The sequence below is a fragment of the Rutilus rutilus genome, assembly GCF_951802725.1.
Source record: "Rutilus rutilus genome assembly, chromosome: 20".
NCBI classification, from domain to species: domain Eukaryota; kingdom Metazoa; phylum Chordata; class Actinopteri; order Cypriniformes; family Leuciscidae; genus Rutilus; species Rutilus rutilus.
In genome coordinates, this window is record NC_140225.1 from 12,911,961 (window position 1) to 12,924,422 (window position 12,462).

General features: G+C 37.9%; 1 protein-coding gene across 5 annotated transcripts in view; it reads left to right on the forward strand.

The window, feature by feature from the left end:
* The window catches only part of khdrbs2 (KH domain containing, RNA binding, signal transduction associated 2), a 69,348-nt gene that overhangs the window by 39,524 nt on the left and 17,362 nt on the right, over positions 1-12,462 (forward strand). For all 5 annotated transcript variants that reach the window (XM_084390610.1, XM_084390611.1, XM_084390608.1 and 2 more), the window contains exons 5-6: positions 2,934-3,061; positions 4,549-4,747. In XM_084390610.1, the coding sequence (XP_084246736.1) occupies positions 2,934-3,061; positions 4,549-4,747 (327 nt within the window). The remainder of the gene's footprint in view (positions 1-2,933; positions 3,062-4,548; positions 4,748-12,462) is intronic.

Consider the following 12,462-nt stretch of genomic DNA (forward strand, 5'->3'; position numbering starts at 1 on the left):
CTCACTTACCCATACCTCCCACCTTTCAACCTGGTATAGAAACTATAAGAATTCCTAACACTGGGTTTTGGATTTCTTTGGTGATTGTCTCTGTAGCTACTACTAAGAGGGTCTTTAGAGGACTGTGGACGGATCACCCCCTTAAAAAATCATTCTCGTTTATCCTGTTTTACCAATTAGCACTGTGGCTGCTTGGTCAACAGTAGTGGATGGATATTTGTGTGGAGTTTTAGTAAATGCACTACCATTTAAAAGTGTGGGGTCAGTACGATTTTTTATGAAAGAAAATAATGTTTATTCAGCAAGGATGCATTAAATTCATTAAAAGTGACAGCAGCGAGACAAGATATGATGTTCTTTTATTCATCAAAGAATCCTGGAAAAAAATGTATCATGGTTTTTACATAAATATTAAGCAGCACAGCTGTTTTCATTATTGTCAATAATAAGAAATGTTTTTTTGAGCATCAAATATTAGGATTATTTCTGCAGGATCATGTGACTGAAGACTGGAGTGCTGAAAATTCAGCCTTTTCACCACTGGAATAAATTACATTTTAAAATATATTAATTTTAAATTGTAATAATATTCACACAATAAAGCTGTGTTGACTGTAATTATAATCAAATAAAGGCAGCCATTGTTAGCATAAGAGCTTAAGTAAAAAATCTTACTGACCCCAAACTTATTAACGTTAAGATTTTCGTTTTTCCCTATTTCAACGATCTGAAACACAAGTGTCAAAGCGCAAAGCGCAAGTAACTTTGTGGGCGGGTCTCGGCGCTGTTGCTATTTTCCCGGCGGGATAAATGACTCTTGCGCCGGGCGCAAATCTAAAAGGGGTTGGTCTGAAGTAGCTTCATTATTCATAGGTGTGGTTTGGGCGTAACGTGAAATAAACCAATCAGAGCATCATCTCACATTCCCTTTAAGGCGGCGTTCACATATCGCGCCTAAAAACGCATAGAAAACGCTAGGCGCGCCGCGTTCTCCTTTTTCCAAAGTGCTCGGGTGGTTGCGCTTCGGAGGCGTCTGTCGTTGCCAAGCTTGGTTCTTGTCACGTGACCTGCGGTGCGCTTGCGGCATTCTGAAAAGTTGAGATGTTTTTATATCGATGCGGCGCGGACGCGCTTGGAAAAAACGAGCGCGTCGCACCGCGACCGCGTCGCTTCCATTATGAGCGCGCATACCGCGCGCCTACATTTGAAATAACGAACTTGCGCGCGCAAAAGACGCGCTCCGTGAACAGGCCCTAAGAGCAGACGCACTTTTTCCTTGGCGTATTGCTATTATAACGGCGGATTTGCCAGGCGCGCGCCAGGAGCGGTTCACAGCCGAGGAGACCAACGCTCTCGTCACGGCCGTAAAAGAGAGAAGTGACATTGGGGATGGGAGAAACACACCCAAATTAGCTTCGGTTAAACAGGCATATAATAATGTGGGTAAATGTGTAAGCTAGATGTATGCTTTTATAATAAATTATTATATTTATAATAAATTGTCTATCTATCTATCTATCTATCTATCTATCTATCTATCTATCTATCTATCTATCTATCTATCTATCTATCTATCTATCGTTTGTAATAATATGATTTGCAAAAATGAAAACTGCTGCTTCTGTGTAGATTAGAGAATCACAGTGTATGAGCGTTGTGCACGCTATACATTATGGTCAAGCATGCGCCCTTAAAATAGCATAATGAACAACGCGCAACGCGCCACTGACTTTAGACTAGGTTTTTTTCTGGCCAGTGGCGCAATTGTTTTATGGAACAGTAAAATAGCACCAGGGAACGTTTGCGCCGGAACACGCCTCCTTTTTTGCGCTGAACCGCCCAGGGAGCGCAAGTTCATTCCCTAGTTTAGCGACGTGCTTCTGTGGAGGGAAAAGCGCGCTTTGCGCGGGTGCAAAATAGGAATGAAACATGCGTCGATGTACAAAGTCAATTGCGCTGGGTGCAAGATAGGGCCCATTATCTTTTTTTTTTTTTTTCACAGTCAGATATTTGTTAACGAAAAATCCTAACAAAGCAGTCAAAAGTTTGTTCTTCTGACCATTGCAGTGTAATAGTCTTTAGTATTAAACTCTATTTATGCTCCATTTCTAAATTTTCTCTACTATACTCTTAATATTACCATGTACAGTGGACACAGAAGCAGCTCTAATGCAGTTTTTATTGATTGTTGAGCATATCTCTGTGGAAAAACCTTTCTCCTTTAGCTGCCATGTCTGATATTTGCCTGTACACAGCAGTTGTGCCAAACAGGAAGGGAAATAAGTGGCTGGTGGAAATGAGGCTCCGTTTATCTGCCTGTGGCAGCGACATGATAATAAAATAAGCGCTATCCACTCTGTAATCGTCCTTGTGATTCAGGGCCCTGTCATGTTCAATCAAATGAGAGAGGGACTTTATAAATGCAGAAAGTGGAATTATTCTTTCACAACAATGCACTGATAGTTGATGTCAAACAAAGTTAATAAGCCAGTGCTCTATTTTTCTCCTGCCTCTATCATTCCTCTTACTCTAAATGAAAGATATGTGTGCATCACGGTACCTCATTTCACACCATATTTTCAGTGTGTGTTGGAGTGCGTGCCATTTTGTTAGTATGTATGCTAAAATGTTTATTGTCCTCCACATCTGAAAAACACAGGTTTCATTTTTTTTTTTACACATATTTTTAGTTTGAAGTCAGCAAAACTTTCTGGCAGTATATTTAACATTCCCGGCCAACGTTCTGGTTGTCTGGCAATGCATTTAAAGCTCAGTTGCTTTGATGCTGGTGTCTGCAAGATGTGCATCCAACTGGATCATTTCTTTTTGCAGTGGTTGAAGAGAAGCATGTCAGATGAGATTCACATACAACACCTTTGCCTAGGTATATAAATATGTTTTTTTATGGCAGGTTTGTTTTTTTCCTCCCACAGGATTACAATGATGAGATCAGGCAGGAGCAGCTTCGTGAGCTCTCCTATTTAAATGGTTCAGATGACCCAAGCCGAGGAAGAACCACGCGAGGACGTGGCTTACGTCTGACCTCCACAGCCTCCACCCGGTACAGTCGCTTCACCCCATCACCCCTCTGAAGAATCATAGAAACCGTATAGCTCACCCAAATGTGACATAATTTATTCACCTTCATGTCGTTCTAAAAATGATTTCATCCAAGGAACACGAAACAAGAAATTTTGGAGATTCTTAAAGATATAGAAATCTGATTTCATTTAAAATAATATGATATAATATCATTCAAAAAAATCTCAATTTTGACTCCCGAACATCTGCGCTCTGTTGGATCATGAAAGTGCCCTGAGGCTCAGTGTTATTAATCAGGTTAGCAGGTGAAGCTTTAATGGTTCTCATCAAAAGCATAACTTATATATACCATCATACATTATTTACACCGTCTTTAATGTTTATTTCATAAATTCCACACTGCACTTGTTCTGGCTTGCTGGAGCCTCTGAAGATCCCTTTAGGATTCTCCCACAACAACGACAGCTTGCGTTACCTCAGGTAGTAATAATAGATTCAAAATATGATATTTCTGTTTACCGTTCCTGCCGGATAAAGCTATAAAGTGCCTCTTCCACTTGATGTGCTCCTTGTGGTGCCCTGAGAAGTCATTTCCATACATCAGCATGGCAAAAACAACACTGACGAGGCCATTAGTCTCTGTAGGGTCTTTGGATTTGGATAGACTGAATGTGGATCTGGACAGACTGAAACATCTGCCATTCACCAGGGTTGCCAACTCCATCTGCCATGTTGCATCTGTAATCAGGTCGAATATTACTCTAGAAACAAACAACTTTACCCCTTGATTCATCCAACAGTAGCAGATCAAAATAAAGCTGTCTCTCATCGTAGTGAATGAAACAATGTGTTCTACAGGTCGGTTTTTGATGCCATGCTTCACTGCCACTGTTATAGTGTGTAACCAGAGCAGTGCTGTAAAAGAAAAGAGCTGAGGTAGTGAATATCGCAATAGCTTTGAAAACTCATGGTTCACAGGGCTTTAATAGGCTGTCTGTGATGAAAACACTAGCTAACAGCAACCCACTATTATTGCACTGCAGCAAATGACTTCACACAAAATGCAAATTTTTCATCTGTAAACACTGGAGTTGTGCTGCACTAATTTTGCATAGTGTTGTCACTGCATGTGGTTCTGCATTACGGTTATATTACGGTAATGTCAAACAATTATGGGTAAATTTGGTGATAGACTGGAGTCAAGTTAACACTTTTACTGAAGTGCCTAAGATAATGGCTACACTGTAAATTGCATATTCAGAAGAATCAAAATGGTTACACATTACATTATAGCTAATTGTACATAGACAAACTGTTTTGAATATGAAATTGAGATTTTTTTTTTAATGGCATTCAATTATTGAATAATCTTTGTTGGATTTTAGCTCAATTTTAAATACACACATACATATTTGTATTTTCATAAAAATAAAATAAGCAGTTAAAAAAACAGAAAAATGCTATTTTGTGCTTAAAATCATATCATTCCATTTACTTTGTTTTTAGAGGTCGAGGAGGGGCCGCTCCACCCACTCCTCCTGGACGAGGAGCAGCAGCACCCAGAGGAACTGTGAGCACGCGCACATCCGTCACCACACCAACACTAGCCAGAGGAGTCTCTGCACCCCGGACCAGAGGAACTACAGGGACCCCTGGATACAGAGCCTCTGTACTGCAGGCCACACACAAATCATATGATGACTACGTAAGTGAAGATTCAGTGTTTTAAATATTTTTTTTTGTAGCGTTTACGCGTTTTAGTTAAATGGGGTGCATTTTCTACACCAAGAAATTGGTGAACATTTGCTGATGTTCTGCTGTATATGACCAGAGTTGAGTTGATGTTTATTACTGAAAGTATTGCTTATACACCCACACAAACACATATAAACGCGCTCACAAAATAAAAGGCTTGGCAGAAGAAAGGTTTATGAATCCTTAAATCAAATCCACCGAGGTAAATGGGCAAAAACTCAAAGGAATGGCCTTTCTATTTACCAAAGGTTGATGAATCAGTGGAGACAGAACCCATTTTGACAGATTGAATGCCTTAAGATGTTAGTCCACATGTTCACATACTGTAAAGAACAGCCATGTGGTACAAAAAGGAAAGCATCTGCTCACTCGGGTGGCAATGAGTTTGACTAACACTTTCAGTATTATAATTAGGATTATTATTATTATTATTATTATTAAAAAATAGTGGATCCTTTTCGCCATTTGTAGGACAACACCTCCACATTGCAGACTTTTTGCACCCAGGTGTGCACAAGGTTAGTTTTGAGAAATCTCTGCCAAGTGAACGTCAAACTCCAACCTAATGAAAAAAGCAATATCTCATGGATTCGATTCCCTCTGAGCTTTTGCCTAATGCAAAAGTCCTATATGTGCAGCACTGTGGCAGATTGGTCTGTCTGCATGGGGAAATGTTAGAGTACAGACTCATTACCAACATGAATTGAGTTCTGCTGGAGAGCCTCTGTATTACTGGAGACATGAAAAACGTGGAAATATTTCTGAGTAATTGGGTCTTGGGTAGGCAGGTGGAGGAAAGTGGACCAGGAAATGAGTAGTTCACTAGGAACACCATTCAAAATCTAACCTTGCCCATCTTCAACCTCAGGGATTTTTTCCCTAGAAAATTTGAGAATTCCAATAGTTATTTGTGGAAATATGCGTTTAATAGTATGCATATCTTCATGTCTTCTATAATTTTCCATAGAGAGAGATTTGAATCTGGAAATTACATCTTGTATTAACTATTCACATTTCATTGATAAGAATCATTTTATAGGATTCAGTATCTTTATGAATCATATTAAATGTGCGCGATTAACACAACAGCAGAAAAGTTATATTACAGTAATATCAAACAATCATGGGAAGGTTTGGTGCTGATATACTAACTAGATAATGAAAACTACTTGTCGATTGCATAATCATAATAATGAAAATTATTCTACATTAAGCTAAATTCACAAAGACCCAACCTGTTTTAAATAGTAAGTTGAGTTTTGTATGCCATTCAATTATTGACATTGATAAATACAATTTTATTTAAATATTAAATAAATAAATATAACATATTAATAACTATTGTAATATATAAATAATAAGCTTGGTAAACTTGGAGACGATTTTTTGTTTGATCTAATAAAAAACTGCATTACAGAATAATGTCTAAATCTGTGCAAACTAGGATATTTATCCAAACCCTTAAAATAATACGCACTGCCAGTTATATTCTTTAATGAAATAGAAATTTATTCACAAGCTTAATAGACTAAAAATTACAGATAAGGTTGAGAAAATAATATAATTATATGGGTGTGTGTGTGTGTGTGTATATTACTGTATGTTCAATAGAAAGAGTCAGGCAGTTTTTAATGGATTTGCTGTCTGCTTTATACAAACTTTGCTGTCATCCAGGTTTAAAATGTATAAAATGAAAGACGCATGAATATCCACTGCTGTGTGGCAATGTTCTGCTCTTTTTGTTGTGGAGCATTTAAATCCAGTTAATCAGCTCTTATGCATCTGCCGAGCCGTGCCAGACATCCTCCTCTCCCTCTCAGCACAACCGCTTTACTTAAAGATCACAAGTGCTTTCTCAGAGGGCTCTTCACTCTTCTACAAACCAGTCCGACGCTCTATGAGCTGACGCCCCTTTTCTTACCACAAAATAAACAAACCTCTGAATGTGGCTTAGTAGAAAACTAGTGGGATATCTGTGCTCTAACATTTTAAGATAATGTTCAAAGCTGCTTGTTGATTTGCAATTATCCAGTTTTTCTTATCTGTTAGCCGTTGTTTGTACTTTGTATGTTGTTTGACGTTAAAATACTTTTTCCTATCCCGTCTTAATATGCAGAGTGGCCATAAGTCATTTGTAGGTGAGTATGCTGAAAAGTGTCAACACTGAGGATCAGTGGCGTTATCAAACATTGTTTTGTTTGTTTGATTATTCTGACCAGCCCGGCATAGCAACAGGGTCTCAACCAATGGTGTTAGATTGGGGGTGGAGCCATCTGCTTATCTTGATCAATGGCAGATGGGGAAAACTGTTTGAGAACAATAACTACTTTTTCAATTCGGTTGGATAAAACTAGTGTTTAAAGGGATAGTTTGGTTAGTTTGCTGATTGCCCTTGTCTTTTATCAGGTGTGAGGGTTTAGACTATGTGAATTCAAAATCCCTTGATATATGTTGTTCTTATTGCCTGACGAAGACCTTGTTTGATTGAAACATTGAAATTTATTTAAAGTCGGCATGAAACGGAAGTTGAGATTGTCATTTTTTCCTTGTTGTGATGTATATCCGAGTGAAACGGCTTCTGAAATTAGAAAAAAATGTAGGGCGGGGCTTGATTTTGTCCTTCGGGGAATTGATTGGATCGTTGGAGGTTGGGCGTTGCAAACAAAATGGAGGCAGATTTGAATGTCAGTTTACATTCAGTTGTGGACGATTTCTCTCCACCGGACTCCCCCCCTCACATGAAGGATTTTTTATTGAGGAGCCCAGCGACGAGAACGAAGACAAGCTTCTAAATTTTCAGGCAGGAATCAGACCATATTTATATGAGCCTCCCGCGAAACGAGACAAACACCGATAGCCGCACCCTCATGGGCTCTGGCCGCACCCTTTCGCCATGGCACGTGACCAAAAGAGAAGAGAGGTCGTTTCGAGGGGGGAGGGAAGGGTAATGTATTTGATTAAAGATTATAAGGGTACATGAATTTTGAAAAAATAATGAAGTGCACAGATAAATCATTTATAATAAACACTACAATATTACATATAAAAAGAAGATTTGTCAAATTTGATTTCATGCCGACTTTAAGTTTCCTGGGAATTTTTGTTTTCCATTTCCAAGCACCTTCCCAATTTTGCATGTGCACACTACTACTTTTAATAACTTAAAAGATATCCATATTAATCAAGCGGTTTAATCTAAGTCTTTTGAAGTCAAGCAAGCATGTTTGATCGTCTGTTTACCGTTATTTGGATATACATGGAATGACATGAGGGTCAGAGTAAATGATGAGGGAATTGTTTTTAATTTTTTTCATTTAAACTAACCCTTTAAAATTGGAACTATATGCTCCCGAAAACACCCTAGCATTTTCCATCCATAATATACTGTTTAAATGTACGAACTGTTAAAAAACCCAATTAAAAACCATACAGAATGCATTCTAAGGTCACAACCAACACAGTGTGGATAAATAAATGAAAAGGGTCTATGACTGTGAAAGAAGACTTTGAGTGTCTCGTATATCACAGTAAACCTCTTAGACACACAATCACACACCACTTCACATGGCAAGAGCCGATTCAACGTGCAGAATAGAATGTTGCAAAAAGGCTTCGCTCGCACAGTTCTCACAAGGTTCTCACCATGGCTGTAATTGTTTTTTAACAATGGGCTCGCTTACGCCGCTGACTTGACATTTTTGAGGTGAACTAATTATTGAAATGGAATTCTTCATGCAGAACTCCCTCGTTTAATAAAACAGATGTACGACATACACCTCGAGAAGAAGTTTAATAATTTCCTGCTGAAGAGAAGCATGTGAAATGCCTAGAGGCTCTGCATATTATTTCAGGTCTAAGAGCTGCATAAAAAAATAGCACAGAAAAGTAGAACTTCTGCTTTTGCTGAAAATATCATGAGCTATGTGGCTTGCTGTGGTGGTTAAATTGTTGCGTACAGTGCATGCAAATATCAGGCCTTATGCTTTCTATGAGCAATGTTATATTTACTGGTCAGTGATTACTGAATCAGAGCTCCTTGTCGTGCATAAATAACCCCTATTAAAAAATATTGCGACATGATTCGCAAACGCGAAATAGATTGCTCAGTTACACGAATTGCGGCATCTGAAGGTTAGAAGTAATAGCCTTCTAGTCTGTCATCAGCTTACTGAATTAGTTATTTTATTTGGGTGATTGTAAAAGTTTGTGCTCCTATATTTCTACTGTGAGATCTTTGGCAATAAACAGTCTTAGTTTATTACATAGCTCCCTGCATACATTTCTGCTGCCACCTTCTTAGTACTGGCAAACGACTGTGCTTTCAGGCAAATCCTGTGCTTTCAGGCTTCTCTAAATTGTTATTTTAGCTCTATAAATATTCATGTGGTTGTTCTTGAGTTGGTGGAAAGTGTCTTAACAATTCAGTGAGCTGTTATCATATATGAATAGACATATCAATTATTTGCATTTCCAGGTGGTAAGTAGTAAGATATTTTAATTCTGTGGGGGAAAAAAAATAATGAATTAAATTAAAACCTGACTCCTGGCCACAGACAATAATTTGCTTGATTACATTATTTGGTATATTGTTTGCCTAAAGTAAGCACTGTGTTCTGTGAAATCTGTTCTCTTTAAATCTTGTGCTCTTGAATATGTAATGATTTCTCCACATATGGATCAACACATGGTTATTGATATATTTGCATGGAAATGTATGGGGGAACTCAGAGAGCAGCTGTTTAAAAAACAACAACTATTCAATCAGATTGTCGTCAAATCGCAATTAAATTTAACATTGCACATGTTCATATAATAGTTATTTTACAAAGAATTTACTTATATTATGATTATTAAATTTCAATGATACTCATGATCCAAGTTTATTTAATATAGTACTTAATATTTCCTAAAAGTTGATCGTGCAGTTTTGACTAGCGAATGTTTACCGTAATGCCATGAATCCAAACACAAACACAATTTGACACCAATGATAAGAGCAAATACCAAAGCTCTAGTTGAGTTGTTGTATATTAAAACATGCTGCCTCTTCTACTGTATACTCTGCTGCTTAAGATATGTATAGCACTCTATCAAGAGGCAATATTTACAAACCGGTCAATTAGTGGAAAAGGACAGACCCCTGACCCTATTAGCATGAGGAAAAACTATCAGAAGGAAACTTGTATTTCTGTTTTCATTCTCCTTATTCTTATAAACTGTGGTTGACTTAACATACTAAAAGGTAGGGTAGGCAATTTTCAGAGAGGCTAGCAATAGCGAGTTAGCTTTGAAAGCATAAGATCCCACCCTTCCTTTAGAGCGCTTTCCAAAGCAACGCCTCCTTCAAAACACATGAGTTGAACGCATACAGCAGGGGGCAAACAAAAGCGTCACGAGAGACTGCGTTAAACTACCTCATGTCTCAAAGCACATACCATTACAATAATAATGAACATAAGCAACTTAAAGAGCACTGACCTGTATCACCTGACTGCTGCAGATTCGTTCCACTGTTGATAGTGTAGCCATTGAAACGCATGAATGCGAATCACAAACTGCTCCAAGTATAACGTCATGGGTTTCCATCTCTTGCAAATTACAGTAGTTATGGCCTGAACACAGCATAAGCTCTTTGTTTTGGTTCAGGTGGCTGTTTCAGTTTTGGTGTTTGCGCTGACATCTGTCTAACTCTGCATACCATGAAACGCGCTGATGACGTGTGATGTCTGCGCAAGCAGGGTGTGCAGAGGTATGGAAATACATACGTTGACAGGCAGGTTGGACATCATATTGGACAAACATTTGATGTGCAGTTTCCCTTTAATATAAAATTTATGTGCAAAGAAATCCCATTTTGATTATGTTTGAAAGAATTATGTGTCCTTTCAACCTTTTCAACAAATATATATATATATATATGGCCTGTTGAATGTCAGTATATTTCAGACTGCTGCATCCTGTCTGGCCTTAAGCCCATGTTTGCTCATACTTCAAACTGAAAATACTAGGCCTGAAAAATTGGTTGATAAATAAGGGGTAGACAAAGATACTTAATTCAATAAGCAGACGGAGCCACAGCCAAAAAGCGTTTTCAACCGTTCATTTCCTTTTGCTGCTCTCCAGTGAGGAATCATATTCAGTTGCCGTCCCACACAGAGATCAGTCACTGTCAAGAGGTGTTGGTGGTTGTCAATTGATAATGAAGCTGAGTATTGAAGACCTTTTGGCTGTCTGCTGTATTAATTACTCTTGCAGTGCTCTCTACCACTTGATTTATTTCCTGTTAGCTTGCTCAATAGGACCAGAGTTAATTGCTCTTTTAAATGAGTGTTGAAATGTAACAATCAAGCACCATTAACTAGAGCTTGCTCAAATTATGCGCAGTGGCTTGTAAGTGCATGGTAAAGTCAGGAAGGTCAGACACAATGACCTTTTAAACAGCACTTTGTTATTATACTAAGTAATATATTGTAATTATTCCCTGGTCACACAATGTTTGCATAGATGTGCAAGGCCTCTGCATACTGTAAGATCCAAAATAGTTTTAATATCTGAAATTTCATGTAGATGTTTTCATGCGTTTTAATGTGTTCATATCGTAATATGTCAAGTTATTTTTGGCGTATATTTTATAGTAATAGTTTTAAAGGAATAGTTCACTCACCCTCATATCTTTTTATTCTGATTTTCTTTCTGGAACAAAAAGTTCATTGCAACATGACATGAGGATGAGTAAATTATGATCGAATTTTCATTTTTGGGTGAACTATTCTGTTTGGTCATTAAATGTCATAGCAGACAAAAATGACACATCTTCATTTTCATGAGTGTTAAAATGGAAGCTACTCCTTCCGCTCTTGATGAAATGACCCTGTTAAACGGGTAGGTCAGCCTCTACCTCTCACTCTTCTGCTAAAATGTATTTCCTCAGAGAGCTGTTGGTATTAGTGTGATTGACATGTTCTGAAATATGCTATTAAATAGTACAACATGCTGCCTCTTCTGCTGTATACTCTGCTGCTTAAGATATGCATAGCACTCTATCAAGAGGCAATGTTAACAAACCGGTCAATAGTGGAAGAGGACAGAACCCTGACCCTATTAGCAGGAGGAAAAACTAATAGAAGGAAACTTGTGCGTTAGATCTCCTGAACAACTTAATCCCTGGCATAATCCATGATTTTAATTTAGTCTAATCCTTCTTCATACTCATAAAAGCAGACTGTTGTGCAGAATTTGAATGCAAAAGGGAATAGGCTGGGTCAAAATAGCTTGCAGGTTTTTTTCCTGACAGATTAGGCCTAATAAAAAAGGAAGCATTTTCAGTTAGTCTGTCGAACAAGAAAATGGAAACACGAAACTCTATGTTATGAGTTTGCATTTATGAATAATTTGGAGTTTACCTAATAGATAGTTACTTTAATCAATCCAATATAGTGTCATAGCGTCATTGCTGTAATATTGTGTATTATTTAGCGTGAATGAAACGCTGTGTTAACAAATCAGAAACAAGGAACAGAATTATCGTTTTATCATTTATATTACTTCACAGCTCTCTGCAATACTTCATTCTGGATTTCCATCAGACCAAAATATAAAGCCAGAACTAAAGCACAGTCAGACCATAAAATATCTGCACATTCAGTATATGAATGGTAATGATAA